This window comes from Podarcis vaucheri, assembly GCF_965113315.1.
Source record: "Podarcis vaucheri genome assembly, chromosome: 1".
NCBI classification, from domain to species: Eukaryota; Metazoa; Chordata; class Lepidosauria; order Squamata; family Lacertidae; genus Podarcis; species Podarcis vaucheri.
In genome coordinates this window covers 128,135,739-128,154,399 of record NC_138759.1, presented here as the reverse complement: position 1 = coordinate 128,154,399, position 18,661 = coordinate 128,135,739, and the positions used below count along the sequence as shown (strand labels likewise).

Genomic DNA, 18,661 nt, shown 5'->3' with positions numbered 1-18,661 from the left:
AGAGAATCACAGAACGGATTCTTTTCGTCTTGCGAGGCACCACTGTAAATCAAATTACATTGATTTAAAATAATCTAGTCCCATTGTAGGGCTAAGTAGGCCTACAACCAGATATTCGGATTTTACTAATTTCCATATTGACAGTCAGTCTGTTATAACAGAAGAACCAAAGAGTCCTGTGGCACTTTAAAAATCGAGACATCTTATGATGGTATAAGTTTATTGTGCCCCAAGCTTTGTTGCATTTTATGGAGCAGACTCTAGTAAACAGAAGCTTATGCCATAATTGACTTGGTTAATCTTTCTCTTTTTTTATTACTTTTTTATTGATTTTCAAAAACAAAACAAAATTAAATAAAACTTTAACTTTAACATTCAACCTTTTTAATCTACTTATTTACCCTGCGCAATTTTGCGCCCGGACTTCCCTCCTTCCCTGCTTTGGTTTTCCCAATTTAGACTTGGTTAATCTTTCAAGTGTCACAATACTTGTTGTTGCTTCTGATTTTACTGCTCCACAGCCTGCCCTGTAAATTGTGTATTTGGGCATGTCTATATTAAATATTCACAATGCATAAAAGTTTAAATATCATGGCTTTCCCTCGAGGGGTGCTGGCAGTTTGTTCAAAATAAACAGGTAGGGTTCTGAGCTTAGGTGTATTTCTCTTCTGTTGCTGCAGGAGGCAATAGAGCACAATTCATTCTTTGAACCACAGAGAAAACTGGAACGAGGAAATGTGGAGGAAGCATTTAAAGTCGTTGACCATGTACTTGAAGGTAAATCACAGCCTGCTGATTCAAAACCTTACCGTGAAAGCCACAGAACAGACACCCCACCATTTGCAGCAGGTGTGGGGAACATTTGGCCCTCCAGATGTTGCTGAACTGAGACTTCCATCAGCCACAGCAAGCACTGCCAATGATGATGGGAGCTGGAAGTTCAGCAACGCCTGGAAATCTAAAGTCTCCTTGTACCGGATTTACACCCCACTCGTCAGTGCACTTGGACTGAACACAATACATATCCATGCCTCCCAAACTTGCGAATATACAGTGGTACCTCGGGTTACGTACGCTTCAGGTTACACACTCCACTAAGCCAGAAATAGTGCTTCAGGTTAAGAACTTTGCTTCAGGATAAGAACAGAAATCGGGCTCCGGCGGCACGGCGGCAGCAGGAGGCCCCATTAGCTAAAGTGGTGCTTCAGGTTAAGAACAGTTTCAGGTTAAGTACGGACCTCCGAAACGAATTAAGTACTTAACCCGAGGTACCACTGTAGTTAATGCACCATACAATGTCAGAAACAGCTATTTGTTCGATTTGAATATATACCTTGCCAGAATGCAGGTGCTTAACCCTAATTCTCACACAGGCAATAATTTGTAACTTCTGCATACAGGCAGACTTTTAAAGATTAGTTGTGCCTCATAATTTCTGGCATAGAGAAGTGCAGCATCTGCATCCTTTCTTACTGGTGCCCTTTATTATACTAGGCGGTTTGAGGCTTGGCATTTCTCAGATTGCAAAAATGAACATTTGTCTACAGTTATGCACAATGCAGTGTGGTTTTTCATCCACTTTCTTCCCAGTCTCAAGAAAGCCAGGCTGCACACTTTTGGATGTACTGATTTAAGATGTTCTCTTTTTGAAACAGGCGAGATCCATGTTGGCGGACAGGAGCACTTTTATATGGAGACTCAGAGCATTCTTGCTGTTCCAACAGGAGAGGATAAAGAAATGAACTTGTTTGTGTCCACCCAGCATCCAGCATTTGTACAGGTTAAGAGAGCTATCTCATAACATGTTGCACAAGTGACAGCCACGTTCTCTGTGTCTTAAAGCCCTACGTTTATTGGGCTCAGCAAATCACTTCCTCTCTTATGGGCTCCCACTGATATTTTGCTGCTACCTGGAAATCAGGATGCTACCCTGGAGAGGAGCTCCAGAATGGGCTCTTTCTTACACCTGCCGCCCGGCTTGCAGGGCGCCCTTAAGCAGAGTGCCGCTCGCGCCGGGCAGACATCTACAGCGTCGCGAGCCCTGTGGGAACTCCCGCGGGGCTCCCCACGCTGCGGATAGCAGCCTCCCGCCCGGCGCGCAGGCCGCCAGGAAGCAGAGCACTCCACGCACCAGGCAGACATCGGCCAGCCCCACAAGCTCAGGGGACAGCTGGGAGGCGCAGCGCCGCCATACTGCTGTTCCCCGACCTGGTTTTGGGGGGAAAATAAAGGGGGGAAATTTCCTTTATTTCCCTCCCAAAAAACTAGATGCGTCCTATGGGACGGAGCATCCTATGGGACGAAAAATACGGTAAATTGCTTTCCGCAGGTAGGAAACAATAGACTCACATAAGCCTTCAGCTATGATTAATTTGCATTTATCAATCAATCTTTATTTTTTTTAATAAAATATTTATTAAGAGTTTCAAAAAAAATTACAAACTAGAAAGAAAAAGGGGGAAAAAGGAAAATACAAAATAAAAATGGTTAAAAACAATTCAGTCCTTCCATCACATATTATCATTTGCTTATTTCCCAGACCTCCTCACGCCTCCCATTTCTGTATTCCAATTCAAATTTTTAATTCAGCAAATCCCTTATCAATCAATCTTTATTACGGTCCAGAGACCCAAAAAATTTGCAATTTGATTGAATTTGCATTTATAGCAAAGCTGGTGCATTACCTGATTCTGCTAATGTTCAACCACTTTTGGAGACGATTTAGCAGAAAAACAACAACCAGCCTCTGAAGTATTTCTGTTGGTCCAATATTTAGAAAGGGTTTTTTCCCCTTTTACTTTTTTAACCTATGTGTTATCCCAAATTTGAGACACCTCTGATTGTACCGGCATAATAAAATATTTGGTTTTGTTCAGGAAATTGTGGCCTCCTGTTTAGGCATCTCAAGCAACAGGATCATGTGTCATGTGAAACGAATTGGAGGGGCTTTTGGTGGAAAACTGTTGAAAACCAGTCTTCTGGCATGTGTTGTTGCTGTGGCAGCTAAGAAGTAAGTGTGTATGTGTGCGTATATATACGATAGCTCATGAAGTTGTCTGTCAAAGCAGTGGAATTGGAGGGGATGGGAAGTTAAATAATGAATAAGGCGGGTGAAACATCCATCCCATTTTCAGATGCTAATTGGAACACAGTCAACAAGCTTTTAGAAATTGAACGTATCTATTTTGATACTTAAAGTAGTATTGGATGGATTTAAATGCCACGAAGGAATTGTCATAAAACTCTTGGCAAATGTAGAGGAGGTGTATATGGTTTCCCATGCTGTGCTGAGACCAACAGAGCTTCTGTTGAGACAGTAGCATTGTGACTCACTGAAATAGATAATGACAGGATGTCTATTGTAGCCCAAAGCAATGGGCTGTTGTGCAAGTGGTTCCTATCTCGAAGAAAGGCTGTGTTTTGGATACAAAGCCACCATTTCAGATTTTAGTGGCAAGAAATATATTTCACTGGTGCTGGACATCCTCATCTAAGGATAAAAATAAATTTCAAAAAGCTGTGTATGTTAAGAGGTTTTGTTGTGATTACTTTTTTGGTACCTCATAAAATATAGCCGTGTTACCAAGGTGAGATCAATTGGCCTTATTCTTTTTTAAAACAAAGGGATTTATACTTCTTGCTGTAGCTGCTAACTACATAGGCCAGGAGTAGCCAGTGTGACGCCTTCCAGAGGTTTTGGGCTACCATTCCCATCACCATAAATGATAGTTAATGTTGGGATTTCACATTGCAAGCCTGTTCATGTTTACTGAGAAGGAAGCCACATTAAGGGACTGGGGCTTGCTCCCTGATTAAGTTTTTCATTTTATTAAAAAAATAACATACTTATTCAGCTCATTTAATTTAAAGGTTTTGTCTCCTCTGGATTTCAGCCATGATAATAGCTATTCTCTGTGCGTGTGCGCTTGGTATGCGCGGGATCAGTACTGGAACTATTTCCTTAGATGGTAGCATGTGAATAAAATGCTGAAACATGCTCAAAGTTGGAAAGACAAGCATCCAAAGAATTACTGAAGCATTTATTTGCTGCATTTATATTCCACACCAGAAGCACTATAGAGTTCCCGGGGCAATTTACAATTTTTTAAAAAATGCAGTGTCATACAATATGATAGGAACGTTGCCAAATTAAAAAGAACAGCACAGTGAAAACAGCAAAAGACTCCAGTGAATACAACCTCAAAGGAGCACAGTAGCTTAAAAGCACAACACTTAGCAGTCTGAAAAGTTAAGTACTTGAACACTCTAGGCTATAATAACATGGTTTTCTTAGAGCGAAAGTAGATGGAATGTTAGACACATTGTCTGTCATGGGTTCCCTACACCCTTTTAAATAGCAGCTGGCAGGGAGTGAAGCTGCTGTTTCTTCCCCGGAGGTGCAAATCTGTAAATATTAGCTGGGCTGGTGGTGGAAAAAGCCATAGGGAAAGGGGTTAAGCCAAATCACCTCCACACACAATGGATACTATCAAAAAGAAAAGGGACCTACAGATGGCAGCAGGCAGATCCACACCATACATTAAAAGCACATAAAGTGCCCATTTAAAGCGCTTGACTCCCCCCCCCCCCAAGAATCCTGGGAGATGTAGTTTGCTAAGGGCCCTGAGAGTTGTAGCTCTGTGATGGGGAAACTTCATTTCCCAGGGTTCTTTGGTGGGAGACATGTGCTTTAAATGTGTGTTGAACGTTCTTTAAATACAGTGGTACCTTGGGTTACAGACGCTTCAGGTTATAGACGCTTCAGGTTACAGACTCTGCTAACCCAGAAATAGTACCTCGGGTTAAGAACTTTGCTTCAGGATGAGAACAGAAATTGCGGGGCGGTGGCAGGAGGCCCCATTAGCTAAAGTGGTGCCTCAGGTTAAGAACAGTTTCAGGTTAAGAATGGACCTCTGGAACAAATTAAGTTCATAACCCAAGGTACCACTGTATATGGTATGGCTCTGCCCAACATGTTTAACATCACAACTAGTTTGGTGATAGTATAGCTCCCTTCCCGTTTGATCCATTGCCTATAGTTCAAGTATATGGTAGTAGTTTATGTGGTAGCAGTTATTATGAACATGGAGCAGGGGTTTGGTTATTCTAGATGAATAAACATGGATAACTTGTGCCTGTCTGCCATATGATGTGCAGGGGGCTCCTAAGAAAATGTTAAGCTACATTATCATAAAAGTAGGCATCAAAGGAGTGTTTTAGGCTTGGTTACATAGAATACTTTTATTACAAACTTAGAAAATAAAACATGCTTCTCAAAGATCACAAATTACACCTTCACATCTGTGCAAAAAACTCTCTCTCTCCCTACTTTAGTTTCCATTCACAGCCACCACTGGTTTGAACAGCTTGTTTTGAACTTAAAGAGCTCTCTCCTTTTCCTTGCATCTTTCCTCTGATATCTCCCACATTCTACAGAAACCTGAAATCTGTTTGATGATTACATAAGTATTGCAGTGGCACTCATAGAGTTTTGCCGCCCGAGGCAGTAGTTTGAATTGCCTAGTAGGTTGGGGCAGCCCTCTTTGTCACTCTCTACTTAGCTATTTTTTTGTTTTCAGGACAGGCCATGCAGTTCGCTGTGTTCTAGACAGAAGCACTGACATGTTAATCACCGGAGGCCGTCACCCAACCATCGGCAAATATAAAGTAAGCAGCAGAATTAACCTGTGTGTCAGAATTTTTTCCTGCTTCTCATCTTGCAAATAAATGTGTACATAGAACAATGCACTTGCATCAATTGTGAATGCCACACATGTAGCATTGTACCTCAGAGGCTGAGCTGTGAAAGTAGAAAGTCACAGGCTCACATTACTAGAGGTCCTTCAGTCCTCTTCAAACTTTGTTGGCATTCTTCGTTTCACTCAAGGAACGCAGTTATGGGAAAGGTATCTACCCACATGTGTTCCCTCACTCATTTGCAACATTCTTCTGCAAATAGCATCTCTCCCATGCAGGCAAGAAACTGCAAAGGCATGCTTGTCAGTTGCCTGGAGAAGGGACTGCACATGTACAAGCATAGTCACACTGGAGATGTGTGAAGATGTGTGAAGTATGGCAGAGATTGACTCTGCTGCTGCTACATTCAGCTCACACATTCAGGAGCTCCCAGCAAGCCATTATGTCTCAGTTTTTGAAATGGTATGATGAGGAGTGTTCAGAGAGTGTTTGCAGAGAAGATAACTAAGACTTCTAGGTTTATTTGGTGGCTTCTATGAAGGGTTTCCATTCTGAAGGAAATCAGCCCTGAGTGCTCACTGGAAGGACAGATAGTGAAGCTGAGGCTCCAATACTTTGGCCACCTCATGAGAAGAGAAGACTCCCTGGAAAAGACCCTGATGTTGGGAAAGATGGAGGGCACAAGGAGAAGGGGACGACAGAGGACGAGATGGTTGGATAGTGTTCTCGAAGCTACCAGCATGAGTTTGACCAAACTGCGGGAGGCAGTGGAAGACAGAAGTGTCTGGCATGCTCTGGTCCATGGGGTCACGAAGAGTCGGACACGACTAAACAACTAAACAACAACAACAATGAAGGGTTGGCAAAAGGCTGTTTCATATCTCATTCTTATCATCCAAACGCATTCAATGTATTTGAAGCACCCTGAACCTTATGAAGTGCTATGTAAATGCTTTAAATATTGCCCTATTTTAAAACATCATATTCCTCTTCTCACCTCTCAAAGCAACTTACAAAAGGATATACAGTGGTACCTCGGGTTACATACGCTTCAGGTTACAGACTCCGCTAACCCAGAAATATTACCTTGGGTTAAGAACTTTGCTTCAGGATGGGAACAGAAATCGTGCTCTGGTGGCGTGGCAGCAGCAGGAGGCCCCATTAGCTAAAGTGGTGCTTCAGGTTAAGAACAGTTTCAGGTTAAGAACGGACCTCCGGAACGAATTAAGTACTTAACCCAAGGTAGCACTGTAATTATAATGAAATGACTGGATCTGCCTGTGGTCAACACTGCAGTGAAAATAGGGAAAGATTTGGCCTCATCTTCTGTGTTTATTGCAGGAAAAGCTATCCTTTTAACTGAATGGTTGTTTGTACATACATAATTTTATTTGTATGCCGCTTTTCCACAGTTCAATCCATGCTCAAGGTGACTTACAACATGAAAAAACACATAACTACAAAACAACAAAAGTAAATCACAAGGCCTAAAATAAAGATACGAAAAAAGAACAGCCATCCCCACTCAAAAACCCCGAACACCCCCCCCCCCGCAAAGACTATATTTTGCTGCAGTACCATTTAAATAATAGATAAGTGGAGAGTACCGGGCATTAAGCTTAAAGTAGCCTGTCCTTTCATTGATCCAATTTAGGTTGGCTTCATGAGTGATGGCAGAATCATGGCTTTGGATATCAATTTGTACTTGAATGGAGGATGCACCACTGATGATTCTGTTCTGGTGAGTATGTTTTAACCGGAATGATTTTTCATGTTGTACAATAGGAAAATGAACAAAACACCACCTTCCTATGAGAACAGTGGGGAAAAGGGCAGCTCTTATGAGGATGAATGCAATTTACTTATGTAGGGTGATTTTTAAAAAGCCGCTGTTCCCCTAGTTACTGATATTACCCTTGCTGGTACCTTTCCCAGGAAAATCAGAGGCTCACTATGTCAGGTTCCTATTGGAAGACCGGACAAACGCTAGAACATTAGCAGTGGCAAAGTTTTTATCAGTGGTTGCAAGAACCAATGATCCCTATCTTTAAGTCTGAACAAAATGCTTGTTTAACCTTGAGGTAGGCTGTCTGAATTGTGCAGTGCTTTGTAACGATTTGTTGGGTCTCTGGACCGTAATAAAGATTGATTAATTGATTTACTTATGTAGGGTGATTTTTAAAAAGCTGCTGTTCCCCTAGTTACTATATGTTACATTATCACCCGTCCAGTTGCAGGAGTTCAGTTTACAATGTTTCAACAATGAAATCAGGTTAGATAAAACAAGAAAGGTCAACAATTAAATCCAAAACAAATATACACACACATACAAACCAGTGAAAATGTTCAACTTGCCCAACGGCTTTTTAATATAAATAAATGTATGGTATGGCATTCACCATAAATAGCTGAGCGCAGACAGACTTGGGATATTTTGGCAATGTGCATTTTCCAGAATACATATTATCTACAGCCACACACTACCTGATCTTCATAACAGAAGCTCCAGCATGCATACACCTGAAGGCATGTGGAGGGACATGGCCCGAGATGTGTGCCATCATTGGGGCATGGCTGGTGTGGTCCGGTTCTCTCCTTGCCCCCCATTTGTGAAAAGAGGCTAGTGTTAATAGGCCAGGGGAAGCCAACACGGTGCCCTCCACATTCTGTTGGGCTACAGCTCCCATCGGCCCCAGCCTTGTGGTAAACACTCGGAGATGGTGGGTGTTGCAACCAAACAACCTCTGGGGAGCAACACGTTGGCTCCATTTAGCAATAGGCATTAGCTTTGATTTGCTTCAGTTGATTGTGGCACATGGAATCTGAACCTTAGCTTCTTTCTTGCCTTTTTGATCCCATTTTCATTTCTGTGCATTGTATTCAGTCCTTTTAACCTCTGCTCAACTTGTTTCAGCAAGAGACCTAGTAGCAGCACAGCACTAACCATCCCAGCTTTTCAGTGTTCTCCTTGCCAAAACAATAATGGAAGCAACAGCTTCAGGAGTTCCTGGAGAGGGGAGTGGGAGTGGTTAATGCCCGTATTAGAAGAAGGTCACCCTATGTTGCGAACGGCCCAGTGTTCTCTCATATTGTTGTTATTCTCATGCTCAGCTATTAATGTTCCCCTAATGAAGGTTTCGGAGATAATGCTGCTGAAACTGAATAATTCTTACAAGATTCCCAATATCCGAGCTCACGCCCGCGCTTGCAAGACAAACATGCCACCCAACACTGCTTTCCGTGGCTTCGGTTTCCCACAAGGAGGACTCATTACAGAAGCCTGGATAACGCGCGTTGCAGCCAGATGTGGATTATTACCAGAGGAGGTAGATTAGGGGTGGGGAGAAAGAGAAACTGCATGCCTATGGTTCTGAAATTTTAAGAGTGAATGAAAAAGTGCAGCTGGTTACAAAGGGCATTCTGGGAAGAGGTGTGAGAGTGAAGGCTGGGTGTACATAGCTTATGCACTCCCAGAAAGAAGAGACCCGAGTACACAGAGGAAATCTTTTTGAGGAGAAAGTGTTAACTTTTGAAGATTTCAGATAAACCAGGGACTGCAAGATACTTTTCACAGGACTTTTGCGAGACTGAACTTTCAGAAAGCCTATCAGAAAGGAGTGAGAGAAATGTAGCTGCATCAGTAGGAGATAAGAACTTGGCATCTAACATTGGTTTCAGTACCATGAATAGTTTAATTGCCCTCTTGCTTTCTAGTGGTGGGCAGGCTATCAACTCCCTGCTCCCCACTTTTGGGACCCTTTCAGCTGTAAAGGAGCATAAGAAATGGGCTTGTTTGGTTTCTGTATTAATAAGACCAAGATGAAACCCACTTTGAAAAGTTTGCTTTCTCAAATATGTTGATCCTGGTCATATAATTAAGTACCCTTGTGTGACTGAATCCTGTTTTTGAGGTGTCCTGAATATTATTGTTACTTGCTTGTATTGATGCTAGCATTAATAATACTTTATGATCTGGTAATAGTTCAAATGTGGATGTGTGTGTAAAATATAAATAGACCCAATTCTACCTCTAGGCTGAGAAAAATCTATATAAGGTTTGGCTTTGGGTAAATGCAGTTTGTTGAGATACTTGTCTTCCAGATTAGAGAAATAAATATGTACAAAGAAACCGGACAGACAGCTTATAAACAAGAGCTCAAGCCAGAGAACCTCCTCAGATGCTGGGACGAATGCCTGGAGAAGTCTATGTATCACACCAGGAAAGAAGCTGTGAATAAATTCAATAAGGAAAATTACTGGAAGAAAAAGGGGATTGCCATTATTCCCATGACGTTCCCTGTTGGATTTGGCTTACGCTCCCTAGGTCAGGTCAGTTTCTCTGGACACTGTACAAGAAGACAAGCATTATTATTATTATTGGCTGTTTTCTGTTTCGTTTTTGAAAAGTGCTCCCTTTCACTGCAGTTCCCACTTACATGCCCCTTGCCACACAACCTGAAATCTGAGCTACCTTCCCTTACAAGGGCAGACATGCTCCTGATAGGTGTGCCATGGTTGGCAGCGGTGTCACTTGTAATCCTTTACTGCGCTTTGACTGTAGGAGGGCAATACATGGGAGTGGTTTTTATTTATGCTGTCTCCTTTGCAGCTTTCAGTGGTGTATTCTCAAGTTACGACTGACCCCCAAGCAGGCATGGAATTCCCACTAAGCACCATTCTTCCCCCACTGCAACCTTGACTTTCCTATCAATCATCATCCTTGCATTGCTGGTGAACCATCAACATGGCAGTTTTACTAGCACTGTGTACCACCAGCAGAACAGCAACACCGTGCTCAAGACTGCCCCGAGACATTTTGCTGTCCACAAGGACAGTGCGTTTCCAATTCCACATACAGAAATTTGGCAGTGGAAGGTCACTTCAGCACTTCTGAGCAGGCAATGCCCACCACCACACATGAGGACAGCAGACTGGCTTAGGGGTGCAGGCCAGGCTTGTGTATCTCTGTCCTCCTATACCACTTCTCCCTACCACCCCAGCATCTGCTTGCCTGGGGCAGCTGTTTTCCTCTGCTTAATGCAAGGATGGGGAAATAATTTTTAGCCCTTCTGTCAACCTTCACGGGTGAAGAGGGCCAAAGGCAGAAGCTGACAGAGCAACAAGTGTGAATTTCATCTTTGGACCATTGACTAGTTTCTACACACCCTTTTCTATCTTCCAAACGAGCAACAGCCAGCGTGGTGTAGTGGTTAAGAGCAGTGGACTCGTAATCTGGTGAACCGGGTTTGATTCCCTGCTCCTCCACATGCAGCTGCTGGGTGACCTTGGGCTAGTCACACTTCTCTGAAGTCTCTCAGCCTCACTCACCTCACAGAGTGTTTGTTGTGGGGGAGGAAGGGAAAGGAGATTGTTAGCCGCTTTGAGACTCCTTAGGGTAGTGATAAAGCGGGATATCAAATCCAAATCCAAACTCTTCTTATCAGTATTCAAGTGCATGTTCCAGCAAGGGAGAAGCACTCGTGGAGGCTGTGAAACATGGACGGCTAGGGACTTGTGTTTGGAGAGTGGATGTGGCTTGGGAAAAGTCAGGGCAAGTCCTGGAGGCTTGCATTTGACTCCTTGGCCTGAGGTTGCCAATCCCTGACCTAAGAATAGGGCTAACACTAGTGCAGCAGATTGTAGCAGCAATCCTAACCTTTCACTGCAGAACGTCTCTTTAAAATATATATATAGCTCTTCACTTTTAGATTGATAAAGACAGCCCAAGTGAAAACATATCTGCTTGTTTCATGCAGAGTGCAGAGCCAAACTGTGTGTTCTTATTTTATGCAGGCCGCTGCTCTGGTTCATTTGTATACCGATGGGTCCGTGCTTCTGACTTACGGTGGTGTAGAAATGGGGCAAGGGCTCCACACCAAAATGATCCAGGTACTAGGAATTGCTTATCTCTTGCTTATGTGTGTGAATAACAAATTGCTTTAATGAGATTTTCTGCTGATTGACATCTTTTCATTTTCTGCTTTAAAAAGATGGCAGCAGTCCATGTTACTTCCTGGCATCTATTTATTAGTTTCAGTGAAGTTATGCCAGATGAAATATAGTGGTCTGATCTCAAGATAAGGGTAATTACAAACCCCAGTTTTAACTGAGGACCCAACCCCCCGTGGTTTCCAGGAACTGGAAGCATTACTGCCTCTAGCTGTGGCTAATAATGACTGCTCCCCACTTCAAATGGGGGGCGCTTTTTGCGTGGCCGCGTGCAGCCCCCTGATCCCACACGATTCCGGCAATTCGGCCTGGTTTCACCTCCCCGAGCTGGATACCTGGAGGTTCCCGCCCCACCTCAGACAGTAAACCAATCCCAGCTGGGGAGGTGTTGCCAGGGGAGTCGACCAGGTAGGGTTGGGACCACCCTGCACACACAATAGAGGGTGGAACTTACCTAGGAGTCCTCAGTCCCCTGCCCTCCCTTGGTTTATGCCTTCATTTTGCAGGTTAACATCTTCTTTACAGGTATGCGGGCGCTGCTATGGTCATTGATGGTTGCTGTTGAAGGATCAGGAAGGAATTTCCCTGCATTGGCAGGTTTTGCCTTCCCCGTAGCAAAACGTCACAACTTTGGCAGTTTCAGGCCTTGGGCTGAATCCTTTAGTCTATCTTCCCTAAATTTTGGGGGGGGGGTGAAGCGGTGACCCATGCCCCCCCTGTGGCGGTGATCCCAGGGTTCCCCATTAAAGGGGTTGTTTTGGGGGGAGTCACTGGCCGTACGCTGATAGGTTGTCAGTGCTCTCCCCTGCTTTGCAGCGAAATGGGGGGTGGGCTCTCTGCTTAAACATACATTCTCCAGAGCCAGCCCAATCCCCACACTGTTTGGACAACCCTGATGTTCCCCAGATCCCCGGCTGGGGACTGGGAGGGATAAATGCCCAATGCCTATGCCAAGGTCTCCCTACATCTGAAAGTTTAATAAAGTTGTGGCCAATTTTAATCCCATAACATGTCATGAGTCATTATTCCACCCGGGGGTCGGGGGGGGGGTCTCCGCCTGGCCACGCAATACTGCCTTTTATTTGCAGTTGGGAAGCCACATTGGGAACAATGAGCTAGTTATGCTTGATGAAAAGATGGACAAACCTGGCTGTTTCTGGTCCGCATTACTTTCACATGCTTTTAGCCATAATTTAATTCTGCTTCAACACTAATCTGCATTGGGGCAATAAGGTTAGTCAGAGAAGATGGTGCCAAGATGTGAAAGTTGCTGAACACTCCCTTAACTGTCTGCAGCATTAAAAGATGAGCAAAAAAACCAACCCGTCCTGACATCTCTTCACCTACCTTCAGCGTTACTCTAGTTAATATGCAGAACAGCTGTGATTATACGCAAGCAGATTACCGTATTTTTCGCTCTATAAGATGCACCAGAGCACAAGACGCACCTAGTTTTTGGAGGAGGAAAACAAGAAAAAAAATATTCTGAATCTCAGAAGCCAGAGCAGAAAGAGGGATTGCTGCGCAGTGAAAGCAGCAATCCCTCTTGCTGTTCTGGCTTCTGTGATAGCTGCGCAGCCTGCATTCACTCCATAAGACGCACACACATTTCCCCTTACTTTTTAGGAGGGAAAAAGTGAGTCTTATAGTGCAAAAAATACGGTAAATAGTTATCAGTTCCTGATACATGTACACGATAAAATAGGCTCTGGCTTCTTTGTATGGTCTATATACAGTAGACATTGTGGAGGAGCTAAACCTTAATCTGATTTCTCCAGCTATACCCCCTCCATGACCATGGGAGTATAATTATTCCATACAGTATTCAGCTGCTGAAAGTGGGGGGATTTGGGTCAATGGCATTTGTTGAGTGTCTTTGTGAATGCCACTTATTAGGGGATGATTAGCTGCTTGTGCTTAAAATGGTGCCCCTTCAGAGTTTGTGCGGCCCCACAAACCTCTGTGTGTGACAGGGCTCCTCAGACATGTCTGCTCTAGTCACTGTTAGAGTCCGACAGTGGCTGTTTGCGGAAACGCCTCCAACAAAGAAGTTCCTTAACGGAAACACGTCTCCTGGACTCACGACGTGACAGCTTCCGACGAAGCATGGGTCTCCCTGCAATTGCTTCTGACACCTCCCCACTATTTTCACTGGACGTGTCTCTCACCCCTTTCTCCCCCCTGCTTCCTGCCTGTGCTGCTGCATTTCTCTCAGTATCCCTGAGATCCTCCTCCAGAGACCCCGCGCTCCCCCTGCTGGTCCCTGCTTTGGCAGTTGAGTCTCTCCCAGTCTCTGGGAGCCCTATCACCTCCTTTCCCTCTAAGGTCAGTTCCCTGACATCCACCTCCCCTCCAGGGCCCCCTTCCCCCCCGCCCCCTCCCTCTCCTCTGGGCGGTGAGGAGCTGAAACCCCGAAACGAATCCTCTTCATCTTCCGACGTCTCGAACATCTCCCTCCATCGGTCTTTGTTCCGACTCGCTGAATCCTCCTCCACCTCGGAATCAGAGAACCCCTCCAACTCCTCTTCTTCGTCTGTGGTGGCGAAGTATTCCCTCCGGAACCTCGCCACTGGCTGGGGTTTTCGAGGGAATCTCTGATGAAAAGTTTCAATTAGAACCTCGTCATCTACATCCTCTGCTCTGACCCAGGTGTTTTCCGACTCCGGTTCCCCTTCCCACATTACCAAATACTCTACTTGCTCTCCTTTCCACCTGGAATCTAGGATCTCCGCTGCATGGTAGCTGTGTTCTTTTTCCTCCATCGCTGGTCCCCTATTGACCCTCCCCTCTCTGTCCCCTATATACGGTGACAGCAACGATCTGTGGAACACTGGGTGCAACTTCATGTGGTTCGGTAACCGGAGTCTGAAAGCCACTGGGTTGACCTGTTGCGTGACTTCAAATGGGCCCAGTCTTTTGGGTCTTAACTTCTTACAACCTCCTTTAAATGGTAACCCTTGGGTGGACAGCCACACCTGGTCTCCCACCCTAAGGCTTTCCCCTTCCCTTCTGGTTTTGTCTGCCTGCCTCTTATATTCCTCCTTCGCCCGGTTTAAATTAAGTTGGAGTTGGCGATGGATCGCTTCCATTTCTTCAACGAACTGTTCTGCTGCTGGAACGCTCCAGTTCTCCCCCTCCCCCCCTGGGAAGGCTCGGGGATGACACCCGTGATTGGCCAAAAAAGGGCTCATTCCCGTGGACACGTTCTCTGCATTGTTGTAAGCAAATTCTGCCAACGCCAGCTTCTCCACCCAATCATTCTCTCTGTCATTAACATAACACCTCAAATATTGCTGGAGGACACCATTAGCTCTTTCCGCCTGCCCGTTGGTTTCTGGATGACGGGCAGTAGAGAAATTAACCTCTACATGCAGTAAGCTCATGAGCTTCCTCCAGAACCTGGAAGTAAATTGTTTCCCTCGGTCCGAAACCACCCTCAAGGGGGCGCCATGCAACCTAAACACATTTTCCACAAACAATTTGGCGGTTTCTTCTGCTGTGACCGCATGTGAGCAGGCTATAAAGTGTGCCATCTTGGTTAACAGATCTACCACCACCATAATGGCTGTTTTCCCTTTGGACCTGGGCAAATCAGTCATAAAATCTATTGCCACTGCCTCCCACGGTCTTTCCGGCGTGGGTAGTGGTTCTAATAAACCTGCCGGTGCCCGCCTCTCCCCCTTGGCTCGTTGGCAACGGTCACACCCTCTCACATATTCACGCACATCTTCCCTGACCTTGGGCCACCAGAATTCCCTGGTAACCAGCCACATGGTTTTGTGTTGCCCAAAATGCCCTGCTGTGGGGTTATCGTGCAGTTGCTTGAGTACCTTTTCCCTCAATTCCCCTTCAGGTATGTATAACGCTCCCTTGTAGTACAACGCCCCATTTCTCTCCTCAAAACCCCCGGGTTTGTCTCCCTCCCTCCTAAGACTCCTGAGTTTGTCCTGGGCGTATACATCCTGCCCCGTTCCCTCTACCAGTTCCCTTTGCCCCACCAATGCCGCCCCACACACCCAGCGGTCCTCGGGAATGACATGGGTCTCTTCGGGTACACCCTCTCCCTCCAAATATTCAGGTTTGCGTGAGAGAGCGTCCGCCCTAACGTTCTCCGGGCCTGGTACGTAACAAATCTCAAAGTTAAATTTGGAGAACTCCTGGGCCCATCTCAACTGCCGTTGGTTGAGCACTCGCGCAGTTCTCCAATACTCTAGATTCTTATGGTCCGTGCACACTTGCACCTTCTGTTGTGCACCAATTAGTAGGTGCCTCCATCTCCGGAAGGCCTCATAAATTGCAAGAAGTTCCCGGTCGTACACCGTGTAGTTCCTCTCAGACTTGTTCAGCTTCCGCGAAAAGAAGGCACACGGTCGCCACTCCGACCCCTCCTTCCCCGGCTGCAGAAGAAGCACCGCCCCTATGGCTCGGTCCGACGCGTCTGTTTCGACCCTCAGCTTTTTTTGTAAATCCACATGTAGAAGTTGTTCGCCAGAGGCGAAGGCCCTTTTCAGTTCCTCAAACGCTCGCTCCGCCTCCCCCGTCCAAACAAACTTCTTTTTGCTGCTGAGACAGTCCGTGATGGGCGCCGTCAGGTGGGCGAAGTTGCGGATGAACTTACGATAAAAGTTTCCAAACCCTAGGAACCTCTGCACATCCTTCTTGGTCTTGGGTGTTTTCCATTCCAGCACCGCTTGAACCTTGCCGGGGTCCATGGCCAACCCTTTGTCTGACAAGCGGTACCCCAGGAATTCCACCTCCTTGGTATGAAACTGACACTTCTCCAGTTTCACCCACAGTCGGTTGGCTTGCAGCCTGCTCAACACTTCTCTGACGTCTCTCACATGTTGCTCCTCATTCTCCGAATACACCAACACGTCATCTAAGAAGGCCACGCAATTCTTGTAGAGCAAAGGCCCCAGTACGTGGTTCATGAAAGCTTGAAAACACGCGGAGCCTGTTTGTAATCCAAAAGGCATAACTAAATATTCAAATGCCCCCAAAGGGGTGAACATGGTGGTCTTCCATTCATCCCCTTTCCTTATACGTATCAGGTTGTACGCCCCCCTTAGGTCCAGCTTTGTAAAAATCTTTCCCTTCCGCACCCTGGTCAAAATATCATCAATCCTGGGCATAGGAAAAGCCGCCGGCTCTGTCACTGCATTTAAGGCCCGAAAGTCACATACCAGCCTCGGCTTGTCCGTGTTTTTTTTGTCCACAAAAAACACTGGGCTACCCCCCGCTGCCTTGGACTCTCTGATGAAGCCCCTCTTCAGGTTCTTGTCAATGAACGCTCGCAACTCCTGCATTTCCCTGTCTGACATGGCATACAACTTGCCTACAGGAAGCTGTGCTCCAGGGAGTAAATTGATCTGGCAATCAAAGGGTCTATGCGGAGGTAGTTGGTCAGCTTCCTTCTCGCTGAACACGTCGCTGAGATCAGCATACTGTGGTGGCACCTTCCCCTTCTCCACTACTTCAGTCCCTGCCAGGGTGGCTTGGGCCCCTGCTGACCCCTTTTCCCCCCTGCAGTGTTCTAAGCAATGTGCGGAACCGAAGGAAACCACTCTTTGATGCCAGCCCACCAGCGGATCATGTAGGGCTAGCCAGCTCATTCCCAAAATAATGGGAGCACCTCCCAAGGTGGCCACATTAAACGCTATCAGTTCTGTGTGCCTTGCCACCCTCATTATCATTGGGATGGTCTGCAAGCTGACTCCTCCTCCCAACAGTTCCCTGCCATCGATCGTGGTCACCTGCAGGGGGTTGCTTAAAGGGATAGTCTGTATCTGGTGTTCAGCAGCAAACTCCTTGCTCATAAAATTGCAGGAGCTGCCTGAGTCCAACAGTGCCTTTATTTTTAGGGGGTGTCCATTTTGCAGCTCTAGCGACACTTCAATCACTAGAGCCGGTCGAGGAGCTTCTGGCACTGGCACTTGGGGAAGGGGCACTTTCACTGCTCTTTGGCCTGGCTGCAGTGCCCTGATGGCAACCAGGCGTTGGCTTTTACCTGCTCCGTTTCTCCCTGCTCTTCCCCCTCAACAGTTCCCACCATCCCTTGCCATTCCTTCCTCTGGGGGCAGACTCTGGCAAAGTGGCCTGGCTGTTGGCAGAGATAGCATTTCCGGGCTCCCTTTCCCTCCTTCTTCGCCCCCTCACTGGGCTTTGAAACTGCGCGCGCGCGGGCTGTTCCGATTTCCATCGGCTCTGCCGGCGGGAAAGCTGGCTCAGGAATGTCTGGAATGCGTAACTCCTTCCAACGTTCCCCTCTCCCTTCCCGCCTCTCCAAGGCTCTTGCCTCCTGGCGCGCTCCAATGGTCAGCGCAGATTTGGTCAGCTGATCCATAGACACCGCCCTGGGGCTCCTGGCCAGCTCGTCTTTCACAGCTGAAGAAAGACCTTCTTCAAATAGCATCTGAATGGGTGCTGCCGATAAATCCCACCCCAATCTGTGAATCAGCATGGTAAATTCAGTCCAGTACTCACGGACAGATCTGCTTCCCTGCTTGCAAGCCATTAACTGTCTGCGCACCGCCCCTTCCTCAACGTCGCTGGAAAACATGATATCCATTGCACGAAAAAATTTCATAGTGTCTTTTAGGATATCGTTGTGCGTTGCCATCAGGGGTCGAACCCAGTCTCGCGCGCCCTTCTCAAGATGCCCAATTACAAAAGCAACTCGAGATTCCTCATCAGGGAACTCATCAAACTGGACATTCAGGGCATATTGCATTTCAGTCCTAAAGGCATGGTAATCCTTGGGGTCCCCCCCAAACTTCTGCACCAATCCTGGTACCTTTCTGGGGAACTGAGTGGTTCTCCCCTTCTTGTCTGCATCTTGAGCCCTCCTCTCCTCGAGCCTCGCCGTCTGCAGCGCCAGTTGGACCTCCAATGCTCGGCATCTTTCTTCCAAGCTTGGATCAGCTCCTCCCCCTGCTCCGGCTGGGTCGCTCATGATGCTTTCTCCTGCACAGGCAGCGTACAGAGACTGTCGGACTGCTATTGTGGGATGATTAGC

The 18,661-nt window shown here is 46.2% G+C and overlaps 1 protein-coding gene and 1 long non-coding RNA gene across 2 annotated transcripts in view; one reads left to right on the top strand and one right to left on the bottom strand.

The window, feature by feature from the left end:
- LOC309525723 overlaps positions 1-13,109 on the bottom strand; it is a 96,172-nt gene extending 83,063 nt beyond the window's left edge. Inside the window, exon 1 of the long non-coding RNA XR_014216504.1 lies at positions 13,052-13,109. This is a non-coding gene — a long non-coding RNA (uncharacterized lncRNA). The remainder of the gene's footprint in view (positions 1-13,051) is intronic.
- LOC309533316 (aldehyde oxidase-like) overlaps positions 1-18,661 on the top strand; it is a 61,796-nt gene that overhangs the window by 28,155 nt on the left and 14,980 nt on the right. Inside the window, exons 20-27 of the mRNA XM_082224711.1 lie at positions 681-777; positions 1,656-1,780; positions 2,877-3,010; positions 5,580-5,667; positions 7,352-7,438; positions 8,832-9,023; positions 9,799-10,026; positions 11,491-11,586. Coding sequence (XP_082080837.1) covers positions 681-777; positions 1,656-1,780; positions 2,877-3,010; positions 5,580-5,667; positions 7,352-7,438; positions 8,832-9,023; positions 9,799-10,026; positions 11,491-11,586 — 1,047 coding nt within the window. The remainder of the gene's footprint in view (positions 1-680; positions 778-1,655; positions 1,781-2,876; positions 3,011-5,579; positions 5,668-7,351; positions 7,439-8,831; positions 9,024-9,798; positions 10,027-11,490; positions 11,587-18,661) is intronic.